We start from the raw sequence: 19,796 nt of genomic DNA, 5'->3' as shown, positions 1-19,796 counted from the left end.
GCTTTATAAAAGATTTGGCCATTTAACATTGCCAGATGGGACAAACCTAGAAAGCAGTAATGGTGATACACATACACACACACTTGAACGCACACCATAAGAGAACTTTATGATGAGATTCACCAAAATGCAATTTTAGGCTACAAGTACAATCCCAACATTTAAGTATGTGGTAACAATAATTTTTCCTCTCATACTAATTCAACCCGGAAGACTTGCTGTATCTGTTAACATAACATTTCAAGAGAACATTCTGTTTTCTGATCTAAAACATCCAAACATTCAGAATTCTTCCAAAGTAGTAAGTGGAAGTCACATTGCTTGAAACACTTCAAATAAGAAACCATCCTGAAAGAAACTGCACTCTGCAAACAAGGAAAATAAACTAACTTGGTAGGACTCAAATTCAACTTGATGAGGACTCAGATCTGACAAAAAAAGTTACGCTAGTAACTCACCAAGCAAATGAATAGCCAACAGGAACAAAGCTACTGAGCACTCAGGCTTCTACTGACAGTCTGAGGACAGGCTTTTGAGTCACATCCCTTGTTAGGGAACATCATATTAAGCAATCCACAAGGTCTAATTTGGTTTTAACTTGTGTTTTAACTAATGGGCCAAACTTTAACCACTAGACAGGCTTCCTCCACAGCATGCCACATATTAGGAAATTAATACGTTGCTGAGATTTGCCTTTTTATTTGCCCTTCAGAAAGACCAGTACAATATAATGGAAGACATCAGCACAATTAAATACCAAGGGAACTATAAACCTCAAATATACGATGCATTACAGTCATTATGAACAGACTTGCTTCTAGTATTTAAACAGTAAAGCTCAAGCAGAAAAGTCTCTTAAAATATCCAGTTAACTCCCTTGCAATTACTTGAAAAAAGCTTCAGAGATAAATCATATTCTTAAACTAAGTTTAAGGATCAGGGTATCCTGCATGCCCCCAGGAATAAGGCTCATAGTCTTTGTGTCAAACTGAAAGGAAAGTCTGCTTACAGTCTATACTCATGTACTTGTTCAGAAAGTCATCGTGTTCTGTCCAAAAGAGTAAGGCTCTTAGGCTTTTTGCCAAAGATTAACACTTTGTGAAAACATACAGCATACATTTATTTCTTACCTGTTACCTCATCCAAGTGCCAAATAATTAGATCTCCCATGATATCAACCAATAACATAAAACCTTAATTTGTGCTTACAAACTGAACTTTTATCAGTTTCTTATCTCTATCAGCCACCTACTTCCTGGACATTAATGATTTCTTTCAGCTCCTAGTTGTTTGTTTGTTTGTTCAACTTTCCTGGCACTGTTGATACTTTTACGATCTACACTTCAATTTCAGAATTCCATGTTCAAGTGAGGAATGCCACACAGCGTAACAATTCTTCTCTAGATACAAAACTTTCTTTTCACAAACAAGAAAAGCAGGGCTTGCCTCACAGTTTAACTTTAAAATAGTTAATATAAGGTCCCCTGAATTCTCTATGGAAAATCTCTCCATCACAATACAAGGAATTTAGGGCTGATTCATAAATACCTAGTTGGCAGTCTTGCCTCCTCCTTCCCCTAACTCTCCTACCCCAAGTGGCTTTGAACAAGCCTAAAAATACGAGGATTGTCCAGACAATGGGTAATTCTTGCCGTTTTTGTGAATACTGCCTGATGCAAATGCTCTCTCTGTTCTTCTCAACGAAAAATCACAACAGCCTTCAGAAAAATAAAAGACCAAGGTTAGAAGACATAAGCCTTTTTCTAACCCCCTACATTTTATTATTAAATTGATTCCTTGTGAAGTAAACATTGAGAGAGACCAACCTTTTGGTCTATGCCTAACAGTAATCAACTCAGAGTTGGAATAAAAATATACCAGTAATGCCCATCTTTATTTGTTATTCTGGCTTGTGTCTTGCTAGCCGAAGCGTCCAAGACAGCACTTTTGAAATGTTCTAACTTAGTTATTCTATGCAAGTCAAACTGAAGTTAGTTTGCCCATGCAGAAGGCAGTCTGTAAGTGTAAATAACTCTTTGACATATTATACATAAAAGAATGCTCTCTTACACTTTTTGTTTACAATCTGTGTCCCCATCTGCTAAAGTCAACTACTGACAGGAAGACTGACACATCCAGAACAAAATCAGACTTGCTGCTCACAACGAAGTACTTGACAGTCCATCTGAGAATCACAAGGGGAACACTATGAGAAGAATTCTTGGTTGCAGGAGGTAAACTAATCCCCTTAATTGCTTCCTACACTGGAAGCCATATACATATCCAAACTGCTATCAGGAAACATTTCTGTGGGTGTTTGCACAATTCCACATAGCAATTTGCGTACTACAACAAGCAAGAAGTTAATTCATCAATAGAATAGTATGCACCACAATGAAGCTGCACTGCTTCTCAAGCTTCTGGCTGTTGAACTTCAGATTTGGCCCAGCAAACAGACAAACCATCTACAGGAAGAACAGATCAAGATCAATCTCCTCTAACTTCTACACTTTCCTTACAGTGAAGGAGAAATTACATTTACTTATCTAAATTAAATTTTGAGGTATAAAACTGCGATAAGTTTATAAATTGATTCAGCATTGTGCAGTTTAAGATAAAAAAATAATCTTTTTCAGAATTTTATTACTCTCTGAAACTCTTCAAAATGGGATACAAGCAGCAGCCAAAGACAAATTAATTTTACAGTCTTTGTCTTCAATATAATTCACACTACTTTTGACAACCTTGACTCAGTTTCTAAAGCTGGGCAGTACAAAGGAAAAAAAAAAAATCCCATGCTGATACACCATAATGAATTTATGGCCTTATTCACCTCCACTGGAGGAAGTGATCCTGACACATCAACCCACCTGGAGGGCTTACTTGCCACCTGCTTTTCCAGTAGCATGGGAACTCATGCAGGCAACCAGTGATTTGGACTGGGGAAGCGACTGCTGCTACAACTAACTGTTGTCCCTGTTCCCAGATCCTTTGCTGAGCTGATCTGAACTACTGTGTCCGCACAGAGGAAGCTAAACAGACTCTTTCAGTAGTAGTGCACATACTTTTTGAGCAAGTATGCCATCTAAACAGAAGGTTGAGGGCACCACGGTCACCTCTAATCTACCCTCTGCCCCAGAAAAGTACCAAAATACTCCATACAGCATTTTTTTCCTCCAGAAGTGTGAGCAGAAATTATGTGAGACAAGTATTAGTTTTGTAATTCACCACACAACATGAAAACTCTCAGATTTTACACTGATGGGTGCAAATTACTCATTTTTGCATGAGTCCCTAATTTTAAATTTTTTATAAAGAAAACAGTTCTGCTGAGGTAATAACCGATTCCCCTTTCAGCAGTACAGCTGGGTCCCCACAGTTTTTCCATTTTGCTATGAAAAATTAATATAACTGGAACAAGTCTGCTTGAGGAACAGATATGTAAAACTAAAAGGAACTGAAAGGAAAGCAGAATTAACACAATCTAGCACAAAACTATAGGGCAGAGAGAAACAACAACAAAGCTTTTGAAAAGGAGGAAGCACGCAACAACAACAACAAAAGCTGAACAACTCTCTAATCAGAATTCCTCTCTCATTACTTCTAGTCTCTTTATTATAAAGATCAATTTTAGGCATAAATTTGCTATTTCACAGATCTAAAGCAGTAATTAACTATGCTGAGTGCTCTGTCACCTCAATAGCTGGCCTGCAGAAACAAGTCGAGATTAGTTCCACTTCTGTCAAAAACTTCTATTTTCCTAGATTACACCAAAGGCACAAGACCAACATATAGAAAGTTACTGAAAATACCGATAGGAAAACTGCTAGGAAAGATTATGGAAGTTTTGTATCTTGTAAAACCACTTCTAATACAAGCAACACAGCTTACTATATTTACTAGAGAACAACTTCAAATATTTTCTTTAAAATTAAATCCATTTCAACTCCTGTGGGTCCAGAAGATTAGGCTGTATGAACATCACAAAACCACCTCATGCATAAGTAAAGCTGCTAAGAGAGGTGGACATGCCTATGTGACTTTAACATTTCACAAGTCAAACAGATGAAGGAATTTTGCACAAGTTTTTGAAATTATGAGTTTGCCAAAATTCAATCACTATTCAGAACACATGCTTTAAACACCCACTTCAGCTTTGTGAGGAGCAGCAGTAAAAACAACAAAAAAACTAACCCAGAAACCTTCATTCTTTTCAGGGAGATATCAGCAACAGCCTATTTTAAGTACCTTCAGTTTGTCATCCAGTAAGGAAGGGTTACAGATACCCCACAAAGCAGTTCAAAGAAACCAAACAAAAACATCAAGACCCTGCCCCCAACCCCACACATTCTCCATCTGTGTTTCAATACACTTTATCCTGAGATCAATTACTTATTTAAGCCTTTAGATCAGATACCATTGCACTATTAAACCATTCCCATTTTAGTCAGGGAAGGACTGAGGCAGAGACTGAAGGAGCTGTTACAGCATCAGCTGTGCAGCTGCTATGAAAATCCAGGCATAACTGAGCTCAGACAAGTTTCTGCAAGTCCGAGATCTGAGAAACTTCTAGCAAAAGCCATCTGAAGACTAATAGATAAATTCTTGTTTCCCTCTTCATGGCATAAACTCAAAAGAATCACAAAGAAACACTCAGTTACAAGAAAAACACAATTATTCAAAGCCAAATGCATATACAAACTGTACAGTCTTTATGCCAGGAAGCGTAAGAACCACCATAATTGAGGTTGCTTTTAAGTTTAAAGTTCTTTGCATTAACAGAAGTTGGTTTTGTACAGAATATTCTTGGTTACTATAAAAAGCAAGTAGAACAGCAAGCAATCATTGTGGAGAACAACATAAAAGAAGGAACTGATTGCACTAATATAAACATATTCTGCACTGCTTTCAAACCCGAGCAGCAATTTTTATAAATATACACAAAACCATGCAATCATACCTGCCTTTCCCCACAAGGAAAAGTGTATTATGTACCCTTTGAACACATAAACAAATATATTGACTTCTACCTTCACATTCCACACAAGCACTGATACATGAGAAATAGTATGAAATATCATATTGAATATAAGCAGGATTAATACTACCAGACAGCGGAGGCTGCTTGGATGTATTGAGAGCAACCTTAAACAATTTGACATTAAAGTGAAAGGATAGCTTAGAGCAAGAGAATCTCAAGAGAAAGTGGAACAGTTTCTGAGGTTTAAAAAGTACATGCCCTAAGACCCCAGTATATTTTCTGTACAGAAAAAACATAATAATCTGTTCAGGAAAAAACCAAAACAAACAAAAAAACCACCCCCACCCCCAAAATACCATGCTGCCTGGTAACAACAGATTGATGTGATCAGAACATAAAAGATTCTGACAGTGTTAATATATACCTGCTGACCTAAAATCCTACTAAAATATAGGAATTCCAATGAAAGTCACTAGGACAAGGATTGCAAGAGAAGCAACCACAAAAGAGCTTGGCAAACAGATGCGGAGAAGGGCTTCATGGTTTTGCTTGGGCAACATGTACCACTGCTGCTGAATCTATCCACAGGCAAAAAAAAAAAAAGTTAAATGTATTTATCCTGAGTCATCTGCTATTTTTAAAATGTAAGCATTATTATTAAATATAAACAATTATTTAATGTTTTATACAATCTTTTCCTTTTCCACTTGCTAATATCTGAGAGAAAAAAATCCCACCTTATAAAACAGATTACAGTAACCTTTTGTGACGTACAATTACTTTCCTTTGGTTGAATGGATAATCGGTAACTACCACTTTATTAAAATAAGTTAACAAAACTGAATCACAGTAAGCAAATTCAGAAACAAGGAAAAGATTTTTCATAAAATAATGAAACATGACAGAACCGCCTAACCTTTACCTAACCCTACTTTAAAATACTTAAAGCAATTACTTATGAAAAAAATTGCTGTGGCTAATAATGGAACAAAAATTTAAGAAACACATATATAAAATCCAATTTACAGGGGTAAGACTTGAGCAAACTTTAAGTCCTAGTAAATTCAGCCATTTTATTTCAAAGTTTCACTTAAGACCTACATGATAATTACGCCAAATACACCTGTTCAAATGTATTTTAGGAACCACCGAAATCAACAATATGATTTTTATGTACCCAACATTAGAAAGATTTTGAAAGCCAACCTGGACATTGCAGATGCGCTTTTTAGTAGAACAACCACATCTTCCATAGTACTGTGTACTCTTATAAATGAAATGAGTTTAAGATATCTTAATGTAGATAAAAATGTTATTCATTATAAATTTATGGTACTTGGAATCTTTCAACAGTCTTATTTTTCCCAATTGAATTTTGTTTCAATATTAAAACTGGACAAAAGGGTTCCTCTATTCCTTATGGGCATAACTGCACTGTCTAAAAAGCATCTTAAAGGAATTTTCTCAGATTATGTTTCGTAAATCAAGACAGCAAAAGCATGAGTTTATGCCAAAAAAAGTAATTTTGACATTTCAAATAAGAAATACACACATGAAATAAAAGCCTACCACTAAGCTTTCCATACACCAATCATATCTAGAAATTGAGAAGCTGATGTGTGCTTGGAGGAAGAAAATAAGAATCTCAAAGTTATTCAGCTTTTTGTGTAAGCCATTGAGAAAAAATATGCTAGTTTAATATACTGCAGGAAAGTTTTCTGATAATCTTAATACTTGGTCTGAAAATATGCTTAAGATACATAAAACAAGAAGAGTAACAAAATCCTTTCATTCTCTCTACTGCAGAGTTTAAATCCAAATGCATGCATATGCCAATTCACCCTCTCACATCATGAAACCTGAGAAAAAGAAATTGCAGACTCACCATATGATTAGTTTAAAAAATGGGCATCACCTTCTGCCAAAAAAAACCCCCAAAACTAGCACAAGATGTATGAATATTTTATCATTGCCAAATGGTCTTTAAGAAGAGGTGGCGATAAAGACAAGTGACTTGCAGCAATATAAATATGACCAAGTTGAGTAAGAATAATTCTAGTAAACAAAGTAATAGGTCTTCCATCAGCAATTCAAAACAGAACCTCGCAACTTGCTACACGTAAGCACAGTTCTCTCTCAGACAGACTAACTGGCAGTTTCCTCCAAATAGACTAAATGCCACAGAGAGATATTCTCTATACATTGATACTACGATTTCATTACTCCTTGACTAATGGCAGCAAATTGAATTCCTTTTTTGTTGTTGCAGAACAGCAGCTTGAACTTTTTCCCTTTGCATAAAAGTAGAATTACTTCTCAGTGAGCCACCCTCTAAGGTGCAGTGTACCAAAACTTGCTGTTGTCCTCCCAAGTTCCAGGAGTGACTCCTGAGTCACTTCATCATTGCTCTAACATTGACTTTTACAAACTAGTCCTGTTGCTAACAGCCTCCAAACTAATTGCCAATAAAGGAAAAATATGGTAATAAGGCTCTTCTCTCACAACATTAGTAATGTGGGTAGGTCTACCATTCCTAGGAATCCAGTTAATCTTATTGGCCACTTTTCTGCATTAAGTCAATGCTTGGCATGTAATTCTACGCTAGCTTGCAATACAGCCTGTCACAAGATGTTAGTTACTACTGCAGGAGCTACTAGGTTCGTCAGTACTAGAAATAACTTAATTATCTGGGTAAGGAACAGAAAAGCATCCAGAAAGGATTTCACTTACAAGAATCTCACACTTGGGGGAAAAAAAAACAGAACCCAGAAACCACCACCACCAAAAAACCCCTAGAAACCACGCAACAAAAGACTAGTCTTGTCTTCCACAGCAAGCAGCATTCTAAAGGAACTGTTTCTATATGGAAGTTGTAAGTTCTCAACAGGAAACACAAAGAAAATACCTCTGGAAGTAATTAAAGTACATTAGTACAATGATCTTCATAATCATGTAAGGAGTGGTAAATAAAAATACCATGACTTATAGAAAGAAGTGCTCTTCTGGTTAGGTGCTTTGGCATAACTAGTATGGCCCAAGGAATCACAAAAGCATATACAGTACTGAAAAAATCTGGTGATCATCTGATCTGACAAAAAATACAATAATAATAATACAAAAAGTATTCTAAATTAGAAAAAGTAGGGATGAGGATCTTAAGATCCACCATTCAGAAACAAGATTTCTTGGTTCATCTCTTCAGTATACTCAGAATGAAGGAAAAAACCCCACCTCAAATACAAGCTCCGGCCTGTACTCAGAGACTGAATCTAGTGTCTCACAAAAAGAGACACTCTGAACAAAGAAAATGAGTGGAAGTAGGATGGAGGTCCATACCATCTGAACTGCATAACTCTTCCAATTCTTTCCCAGATTAACTTGAACAAGGCACAACAAAAGCTTCCATATCTCCAATCAATTCTGACTGAAAATTCAATACCAGATAAAGGCAGTTTTGCTTGTATGCATGGTTCTCCTCCTCCTCTTATAAAATAAGAATCCACTTCAGGAGCAATACTCTGACACAAAAAAAAAGGGGGAGGGGAGTGGGGGGATGGGGAAGGACAAAAGAGGATGAGGAAATGACTAAAGTGTCCACTGCACAAGATTTCCAAACTGCTGTCGCATCCAGCAACCTTTTAAGTAGGGCTGATCTTCAGACCAATTACAGCTGCAGCCGAAACTCATCTGCATCTGTTTTGCTTTCCAAACCAAGCTGTTCAATAAGCTGAGCCTCCTGAAATAAAAGTGTCAATCTACTAGACTTACTGTATGCAAAGACTGAGCAAATGTGCTACAGATACTGCATCTGAAATGGGAGTAATCTTTTAAGCAATTTTTGAAGATGTACACTTGGTATAGGATGCAAAGTGCATTGTTATCTTCATAGTAGGTTAAAAACACTTCACCTAACCAATGTCAACTGAGTTATCAGCCTATTAAAAGTTAACCCACAAATGAAAGTGAACCACCGAAATTAGCCACTAAATGAATTAACTTATGAAAGTAACAAAAATCATCCTTAGTTTTGGACCCAACAACTTGAAGCAGCAACAAGAGGGACATGACTAGTTAATAAACAACATATCCCTTTTATAACTTCATCCCAAGAATATTTGAGAACATCAGAACAAGATTAAAAAAAGCAAGTGTTTTAACTACCATTATAAGTAGTATTTAGTCTTCAGCTGCCCTGCTTGATGGAACTTACAAACAGGAATATATTAAAGGCACTCAGAAGAAAAAACTCTCAGAGGTTCTACTAACGTCTACTACATTTCTATCAGACGTTCAACTTTTTCAGACTTGTTTCATTCAGTCAAGAACAATACTGAACCCAGTGCTGCAGGAAATCTGTCATTTTAGGTCTTAGGAAAACTTCTGCCCTAAACCAAATGCTATTTCATCTTCTCATCGCTATTAAAGAAGTATCCTAGAAGCACATAGGATACTTCTTTATCTGCTCAGGGTTTTTCCCCACACTCCTCAGGAGCATGGATTCTGCAGGTACAGATAAGATTACACATTGACTCTGAGATGACCTGTACAGAAAACAAACTTTTCAATCTCCTTAGAAAGTCCACAGAACTACAGAATTAATTGCTTTACAGCTTTCAAGCTTCTCTTTCTTTTATAAAAGCTCCGTCCTTTCAAAAAAATTAACAGACTAAAATTTGATATGCAATTCCAAATCAGTGCCAACAACAGCTTTAGACGTAAATTTATGTATCAGAACAACAACCTTTATTAAAAAAGCTTTTAAAAATCGATAAAGAAAAATAGCAGAACTACTTAAAGTAAGATAGGAAATGTATTCAATCATCATTTCTTCTATCATGTCTACATACTATACATATCATGTCTACATTACCACCTTCTTAAGCAGTGCTATACTCTACTGAGCAATACAAGGTTACAAGAGAGACCACAGAACAACAGATGCAAAACAGAGATGGTTCCTCATCAAATCCATTTACATGCCACGTTATAGGTGGAACATAAAAAAAGGATTTCTCACTTTCCAAACAAAGTCCTGAAGTCAAACACTGAAGCTATAACACAGCAAGAGGCACATGGCACCTTCAAATTAGTTATAAAAGATCCTTACACGCTGCCTGACAGAAACAAGTTTCCTACAGTCTTCCAAACAGTACTTCAGCACACAAGTACAAGGATGAACACAACCCCCTTTTAGTATCTTATAACAGCTCCCAGAATGGGAAGATGCTGGAGAGTTTCAATAGCTCTCTGATGCAAACTAGGAATTCAAGAGAAATCTACTGGTCACATTCGCACTCCAGCTGGAAAATTACAAAACCAACTCAAGAATAAAGTACTACTCTGAGGTTAACAAGAGAAAAAATTTCCAGGTAACCAGTCATTATTATCAATAAGATCTGCAGCGTAATGCCAGAGACTAACATATAAAGGAAAAAGAATGTCTATCTTCTTTTGGAGTATTGTGGACTCAAAATTAGACCTATTAATAAAATCACTTGAAACATTTGCTCTGTCCAAGATAACAATAATCAAACCTGAAATTCAGAGGTAGCCATAATTATGAAGATAGTTTTCCAGACAACAGAATGTTCCTGCTTATTTGCCAGTAAGATTAAATAGAAAAGGCTAATCTTCAAAATAAAAATATATTCTTAAAAGCCACTAAGTCAAATAGTTATGAAGCAATTTTGAGTTCAGAAAAGTAAAAACCTATCTCTAATCTACTAACAGTGAAAGTACTAACTGGCTTAGGCATTAGGATACGTGTAGAGTTCCATGTATCTGGATTTTGCCATACTTTGTCTGGTGTAAACCTGTTGAATTCCAGCTCTTAGGTCATCCCATATCTGGTCAAGACCAATCTGTTTAAGTCCATGTGGGTTCTGACTCCTATTCGATGACATTTTGTATTTCCTGTAAAGACTTCCAGTGCAGCAGCCTGAGATCTGGTTATTCCTCCATCTGAATCACAAGTCAAGTAACATTCTAAACTCAGTTGCAGCAATTCAGTGAGATATTCTTTACATACAGAGAGTGATGTTTCCCAGGAAGATAATCTGCAAAAGGAGAAGAAAATATACATGTTATATGTCAGTCCAAATTCATTCACACTAGAGAAAAAGATACAAAATTAATCATTTCATTGAAACATTTTCATTTACAGATGAGAAATCCATGATGAGATCTGAAATACTAAAACCAAGGAAGCTAATTTTGCAATTCAGCAATCCACTACAAAATGTGACTGTTAGTGCCCAGATCTGTCCAAGGCTTGTAGGTATTTAGGTCAGTGCAGCTGACAACAAAACCCTAATAAGAAAATGTAAGAATAAAAATCTTTCCGAGCAGCAAATACTATCCTACTAAGACATGTTTCCTTCCTGTACAATAGTAAAACTCCAGTATCTCCAAACAACTGAGGGTTCTGTGTTAATTGTTTAACAAGCATCCTGATGGATATCCAAGATTAACCAGAAGATACTAAAAATAACTATTTTTCTTTGGTTATTAATAACTCTTCCAGACTTGAGATTCTATTACAGGTAACCTAAAAATCCAAGGTATTTTGGGAGCAGAAAATTTTTCTATCTGGTAAATGCATGTTTACATTAATTTCTTTGCTAAGTAAATGAACACCACTTCCTTCAACGTCACCTTACCAGCAAGAGAATATGCAGCCAATAACAGTGAGAAAAAGAACAACTAATAAGAATGCACAAAATAAAGATTGCATGAATTGTGAATGAAGGAATAAGAAACTAAGAAAATGCACTATTCCCCTAAGTGCTTAAGTGCACAAAGTTTGGGAGGTAGTGAAAAGACGGTTATCAATTCATCATCTTCATGAAGTGACAGAGTAGGAAAACAGTAACCTGGAAAGGATTACTGAGAATATCAAGCAGAAAAGATACGTTTGTACACAAGTCCTTAAAAATATTTTGCAATTTTAACATGTCTTGTCCACCACAGCAACAAAATTAAGAAGATACACAAAAATTACAAAGGAGGCAACATGATTTAAAAAATTAACCCACAAATTACAAAGAGTTGTAGTAAGTCAGGACCAACTGCAGTCTTTCAATATATAAATGGGGCTTATAAGAAAGATGGTGAGAGACTTTTTACCAGGGACTGTAGCAACAAGACAAGGGTCAATGGTTTTAAACTGAAAGAGGGTAGATTTAAACTGGATATAAGAAGAAATTTTTTACAATGAGAGTGGTGAGGCACTGGAACAGGTTGCCTGGAGAAGTTGTGGATACCCCACCCCTGGAAGCATTCAAGGCCAGGTTCAACAGGGCTTTGGGCAACCTGGTCTAGTGAAAGATGTCCCTGCCCATCGCAGGGGGATTAGAACTAGGTGATCTTTAAGGTCCCTTCCAATCCAAACTATTCTGTGACTCTGTACCCTATAGCCCATCCACTGAAACACTCAAAACTCAGTGAAACATGGTAACTTTTTGCCATGCTTCTATAGACAAGAATACAGCTTTACGATAAACCTGTCTTGTAATGGAGCCTGATGGCCAAGGCTCATATGAATCTTTCCATAATTTCAAGGATAGTATAGGCCGAGACCTGATAAATTCTATTATTTGGTTTCAACCTTTGAGCAGCGGAAAAAAAAAAAGAAAGATATTCCTTCAGGATGTACAGTATGTCATAGGTGCTTCGTCACAGCCACTTCTAGGCTGTCGCATGTTCTACTCCAGGTTTCATGCTGTTTTAAAGATTAAGTATTCTGTTATACCCTCCCTGACCCCCACCCAATTATTTCTAGGGCTTCTCTTCCGCATTTTCTCCTTTACCCTAGAAAGACCAGGTAAGATGGAGACATTTCTTCGGGTTTTTTTTTTAGTCAATGACTGTCTTACTGCAGTAACACAGAAGTTACCACTCTTCATAGTCCTCTACCATCCATGACCCATATGCATTTAAATCTGAATCTCTAAGTAAAAAACACTGAGAAGTATTTTCATTATGTCAATCTGAGCAACAAGAACTGTCTCATTTAAATCAGGCATAAACTGCTTCTGTAGCTAATTTTTCTCTGTACATGAGCAACAATTACTTAGAAGATTAGGTGGAAAAACAAGAATTCAATCAATATATATATTATAAAACATACACTCAAAATTCAACCTTACCATTCTGTTTCTATAATTACAGCAAACATTAGTAAAGACACATGGGAATAATGCATTATCATGCATAATTCCCATGCATTATCATGTGTAATACAGATCATACCCTGTTTGTACTACTTTAATTTCTGGAAATCGAACCTGCTGCAGTACTACCGATGGACTTTCACGACTGAGCAATGAAAGCAAGAAAGAACAAAGGTCCATGAGGGGCCATTCGCCTCTGCTGCGGGAAACACTCTGTACACGTCACACACCCACGATCTTGGACTATGATCCTAAGTCAGCATTGCAATATAAAGCAAGAAAATTAATTTTCTATCTGCAATCCAGGAGAGAAGAAGCTTTTGGTGCCTTAACTCAGGTACTATTTGAACTCTCCACAGAAACAAGAGAAGACACGGTTACAAATCCACAACTGTACTGTGACTGCAGTATGTATAAAAAGTAATTGACCATTATTCTCTTATTCATCTGCAAAAAGCAAGCAGCCTAAAATTATAGTGCACTTTAATAAAAATGTTTTGGCATAACTAATACAAAATACTTCACTGCTGTATAAAAGTTCCTAACAAAAGGCCAACCCCTTGCTAGCTAGCAGAAAGCATAACCCTTCCCAGGCAGCCTGCAGAGAAGAGCAACAGCCAGGGCTCTTAGTCATCTCTCCAGGTGCCAGTAAGATGCAACCACCCTTCCGTTGCAAGCCTGTGGTCACCCGCTGCTCAGCAGATGTGGAGGTTCCCCCACTATGACGATGGAAACTTCCTTCTCTAATTAAGCATCTTATAGTTTTTATGTACCCTGGTGCATCTACAAATACTACCTTTTCCCAGTATCTTTTAAACTCAAGGTGTTCCTCATTCACACCGTACTAATTTTTCCCTCCTCTCCATCTAAGGTAACCCTCTTTATTTAAGTCAGGACGTAGCCATTAAAAACAATGCCACAAGAAAGAACTTAATTTTGATTTTTATTTTCTCATGCAACCCACTACGTAGAAACATCTTTTCTTTTGAAGCAATAAATTCCACTGCATTTGACAACATTACCTCACTATCCTTTGGCTGGGTTCCAATTCAAATTTCACAATTAGACACCAATACAGAATGACAGCATCACATCACTAACTTCTTAGACTCAAATCATTTACTGCTTCCAGTTAGTTACTAGTTAACACAGTTGGGAAATAAAGCAATAGATGAATGATGCTATAAATTACTAATAATTGTTTTGCAGATTTATTCATGTGCAGAAAAACAGAAAGGCAACTATTAATATATCACCTTAACAAGAGTAAACTTTCACTCCATAAGAATACTTTAACTGCAAAAGCATATTTATGAAAGCAAACATTTTTACTTCGTGGTTAAATTAAGCTATGGTGTTACATGTATAGAGAGAGGAGGGGTAAAACAAGGCTTTGTTACTCAGCACAGCTGTTATACACAACCAACCAGTGAAAATATTAAATTCTATTTCATGTTAAAAGTGTAAGTGTAGTTTTCAAAATTATTTTTGTGATTTACACACTTAGAAAACCTCTCCTAGGCAAACAATTCTGGAAGGTCAAATCTGGTCCACAGTAATTACACTGCATCTCTTTACTCAAGGTCCCAATTGCTAAACTTAAGAAGAAGGAGAAAAGGGAGTTTAGAAGTCTACCATTTCTCAGTGCCTGAGCTGTGCACAACTGCCAAGAGCAAGGTGCCCTCCGAAGAATCATGAATTGCTACAGGTGAATTAAAACATTAAGTCATAACCTTTACATCAGTGAGGTATCTCACCTTCTGAAGTGCTGTTGGTAAGATTATGCACAAGTCAGTCTTGAACTGACCGTCACTGTGCTTTCTTGCCCGAACAAATCAAACTTGCTGGTGACCCACTTCACGGAGAGGACCACCTGTCCGAGTTGCAAACATCCACTCTGTAGCTCTGGACCAGAGAACCCAGACTTCATTATACCTTCAGGACCAGCAATATTTACATGAGAAAAAAAAAAAAATTACCCCGCAGTTTCCAGCTGCATATATACACAATTTGATGCAGCAATATGAGTGTGTTCAACGTCATCCTATCTTTCAATCCTGCATTCAAGCACTGCAATTAAAACACTGTCAAACAAACCCATCATTTCTGCCCATGCCAACCGTCAAAAGGAGGTAGTATTTCTGCCAAAACTTTAGAAAAACAGCCTTGAAGGACAGAAGGAAATGCTCTTCCCTCCTTTTCATTACTGGGGGGGACACAACATGACACACCTCATATGTAAGAAAACACACTGCATTGGAAAACAGCATTTTCGTTTTCACTGATTGTCTAATAATAAATGGTATTTCTTTAGATATCCCATCTGAGGAAAACGATGTGTACACTGAACGAGGCCTACAAGAAAATCTGGAAGTTAACCCTATTTTTATCTAAAAAACATAATAAAACCCACAGGATTTACAGCACCTCAAGCCTGGAGCAATTACTTCATTTTTATGTCCTAATACAACATAAGTTTCAGCTTCACAGCTCCAAGGCCTATGCATGATCCATTGCTCTCCCACGACAACTATTTCTAAACTACAGATTTCAAGATAGCAATATAAATAACTACAGACAGAATTTGAAGCTGTCAGCTGCTTGGCCCAGTAAAAACTTACAGGTCCAGAGCAAGGTTTCCCAACTGACCCAAGAGCCCAGATAGCATTTTTTTAAAAGACATAGTAAAGAGGCACAGGACCTAGACTTAAGTCATTTTGAAGTATTTTATCCTTGTGTAATTTCAAACATGAGAACATTCTTGTCACTCGCCTGATAGCGTGAGTTAAGGTGACCAGATTTAATCATAGTAAAACCAAACACATTAGGGAAGAGAAGCAAGTTTCACTAATAAGCTGTGGTGGATTGAATGCCATTATAAGTTCAAAGACCTCTAGTGTTAGGAGGTTTCCAAAGTTCACAAGTATGTATTAAAAATCAGAATTTCACCTCTGCCTCAACTCCATTTTCTAAAACTGAACACAGGTTTCCCAGTAACAAAAATACAGTACAAGATCATTTGGACACTGGCGGCAAAAATTTGTAAAAATTGGTGCAGTGATCATCTTGACTTAAGTGGCCACTACAAGCAAAATATCAGCCCTCTGCGCTGAAAGGATAAAGTATAATAAACATTTAATCTTTGGCTTCAAAAGATAAGCAGTAAGTTTAATATAGCCACACACTTAAAAATGCAAGACGAAACTCGTCTTGCCAAACTCTTTCCTCCCCATTTTTCCAGCTTGACTCCTTTAACTGACTTTATCCTGCTCTCCTGTTGCTGTATTTAAGCAAGTCTGATCCAGAAATTCAACAGAATTCTGTTCAACAGAACAATATACCTGCCTCCACTGCTAGTTAGCCTGTAATATACGATCTACAGGATTAATCGCATATAAGCACTAGGGTGGGGTGAGGAGACACTTAAAAATTCTTTTTGCTTTCACATTTTACTTCTTTGCCTTTACAATTTAGAAGCTTTTCTTGGAAAAAAAATTTCCAGGTTAAAAAAACTTATCTTGAATTCTAAAGGATGCAACCTCCATTCTAGCACCAATTTATGTTTGATGGAATAGAGACATGAGAAATAATTCTATTTTGTCCCTTTAATCACTTGCACTCACAATTTATGATTTCAAAGACACTTTTTACAACCATGTACCTGCAAAATAATTATTTTGTGCTTACTTAACTTCAGTTGAGATTACCATTATGAACTCAAAACTATAATGTAACATAGCTTAATTGAGCCATGGTCCTGCATGCAACATTTTTTAGCACAGACATTTCTGTCCAGAAGTATTTTCAGTCGCTAAATGTGCAGACTATAAACTAGGCAGACAGTTTATGCATGTGAAGTGACCCAATCCTTAAAGCAAGACTAGGAACAAGCCTAATGTCCTTAGCACTACACATGCTACAAATGTACAATTGATCAAAATCTGGAGAATCTGTCCATAGCAGACATTTCCACTGTGTGCCACCAAAATGAAACAACTACTGTAAAAAATGGTTATTCCTGGAATCGTATCAGTAACAGAAGAGAAATATTTGATATGGAAAAGGGAGGAAAGATTCTAAGATATTTAAGAGAAATTATGCAAATTACAATGTTCAGTTCCTCTGTATTATTACAAAATGCTGAGTTATATGTCATGTGAAAAGCTTTAGCTCATCTTATTTTCAAGAGACTTAAATGCAGTTCATCTCATTTTGAGAAAAAGGCAAATGTATACATGCACACACCCTTCCCTTCCAAAAGTTGTCTTCAGGTGGTAAAAGCATTCTGCACAGCATTTAAAAAAAAATAAATAGTAGTTTAGAGTAGAAGCAGGTAGGCTCAATTTGCCAATAGTTTAATACCAAGTTGTGTAATTTTGGTGTAAAGTTTGAGCAGTTGTTAATTTACCTTCCTGACAATGTCTCCATTCAGGGCTTTAGTGCTCTTCCCACACCCTCTCCTCTATGTGTTACAGCTCTGATCAATGACATCTAAAGAGCTAGAAGGAATACACCCTTACATTATTACTTCATGTGCCAGTGACACAGTTGCCAGCTTAAAAAATTTAAAAAGCGCCTGGATGTGTTCTTCGCAGCTAGAAGGACACTTAAATTCACCTTTACTTTCAAATTTAAACAGAATAAATGGAAGTAATTTGGAATTGTATTTTTACACCTTTCTTATTTACTTAAATTATGCATCATCACATTCACTAAAAGCCTTTTTAACTGACATGCATTTAATTTGGATCCCTGGTTACAAGGCTTTTTCCAAAACACAAATGACTATTTCTCAGAAGAGCACCAATCAACTTTGAGTGTGCCGCTTTTTCACTTCTGTCTATTCTTTTATTAGTTCTTTAACATTCTTCTTTTATTTCTTGATTTGAGCTTTACCTTTGTCTTCCTTGAGCAAACAGTTCCTGCAACCTGTGATAGAGATCTCCCCTACAGTAATGCAATAGCTAATACAAAACAAAAAAACCCACCCATATACGTGCTACTTAATCATCAGAGGCTAGGTCTAGACTAGACAAGGTTTGCTGATGTATCTACAGAAGCAAATTCTCCCTTCTGCACTAGCAGCTGAAGTAAACTTTGGTCAATATTAACAATCTTGCCAGCAAGAAAAAAGTTTCATGGTAGTCTTACTGCACCAACATCAACTTTACAAATAGTACAAGGAACTATATCTTTAACACTACTTTATAGGTAAAACCTTTCAGGTGGTGTTTGGCCATCTGTGAGAGAGTTCACTTTTTCGTAGTTCAAGTAATCCTTATGTAAAAGTTTTTAGATTAAACAGTTCTTAAACTGAACACGTCCTTTCTAAACTGAGGTCTCAGGTTTTCCTGTGCTACAAACAGGATGCAGACCCTACCTTTTTAATAGAGCCTGCAGCAAGAAGCTTCATAGCTTGTTAAAACACTGATTATGCTCAGTTCTTACATATTGGAATAAGGAAGGCTGCAGACTAGGAAAAGAGCAACACTGTGTGCAGAGAGAATCAAGTCAAGATACAAGCACACTAAAGAAAAGGAAGAAAGGTTTACATAAAGTAAAAGACCTTGAGTATTCCCACTCTCTCTCCGGCTTAAATGATACATAGATACAACCTGCATCACAAAAAAATCCAACAACTAAAACCACATACACATAAGCCTTGAAGGACAACGCACATGAAGATGGATTTCTTGAATCAGCCAGGAAGATGCAGAAAGTAAAATGATTGAGGACAAGCCATGAAAACATGATACTAGATACCAAACATGCCAAGCAGAAAATAAAACAATACACCTTGTTTTTCTTAGAAACAAACAAACAAAGAGGCAGCAGTGGGGAGCCATATCAAACACAATTTAGAAAGAACAAACACAAAAGACTCTGGAAATATCTTGAGCGAGTTTAGAGACCCTAATGATCCTGCGAGGACAATTCCTACACATAACTGCTTTCCTAAAAGGTCCTACCAGCCATCAAAACTTTAACTAAAGCCAATTTATTAAGCTAAAACACTATGATCCTATGGATCTCCACCAAGAAAATCTTGGTATGGTCTTACAGTTCACTTCAGACACAGCCTGATCTCCACCAGAACCCACAGGGCAAGTCTCTGAACCTCGACACAAATCCCCCTCCGTTGTAACAGCACATAGCGCACCACAACATATGCTCTCATACTGACCTGTTAGACACAAACAGGAATTTTCACCTGTAATAATGTTTCTGCACAAAGTTTTCTCATACTCTTGGAAGGTGGCTATTCTAATCAGTAACTTTAAAAAGTACAGACGTTAATGAGCGTAAAACATCTTGTTGGGAATCTCTTCCCAACAGCTTGCTAATTTTACAGTACCTTCCATCTTGTTACTTTTGCAAGAGCTCAACTGATCAAGGCAGTGCAGTTTGCCACTTCAGTTTATAAATAAAGACTACGGTCACACCAATTCGTCTTGCAAACAGTCTGACATTTTCAGATGTTCAAATATACCACAAAAGCGTAAGTACTGAAGAGCTTCCTCCTATATCTACCTTCATGCTAATGTTTCACTCAGAAGCAGCGAGGATTGAAACTACCGTATAGGAAAAACAGTCTACAAATCAAGGAGTGTTGCAGTTACTCGCACTCATTTCCTGTGTGTCAC

At 36.8% G+C, this 19,796-nt stretch overlaps 1 protein-coding gene across 1 annotated transcript in view; it reads right to left on the bottom strand.

Moving 5' to 3' along the window:
• Positions 1 to 19,796, bottom strand: part of CUL1 (cullin 1) — a 54,849-nt gene that overhangs the window by 28,398 nt on the left and 6,655 nt on the right. Inside the window, exon 2 of the mRNA XM_075745291.1 lies at positions 10,745 to 11,037. Within this exon, the coding sequence (XP_075601406.1) occupies positions 10,745 to 10,884 (140 nt within the window). The 5' untranslated portion in view covers positions 10,885 to 11,037. The remainder of the gene's footprint in view (positions 1 to 10,744; positions 11,038 to 19,796) is intronic.

The sequence above is a fragment of the Balearica regulorum genome, chromosome 2 (assembly GCF_011004875.1).
Source record: "Balearica regulorum gibbericeps isolate bBalReg1 chromosome 2, bBalReg1.pri, whole genome shotgun sequence".
NCBI lineage: Eukaryota > Metazoa > Chordata > Aves > Gruiformes > Gruidae > Balearica > Balearica regulorum.
The sequence above is the reverse complement of the archived record's forward strand: the minus strand, read 5'-3'. Positions and strand labels throughout refer to the sequence as shown.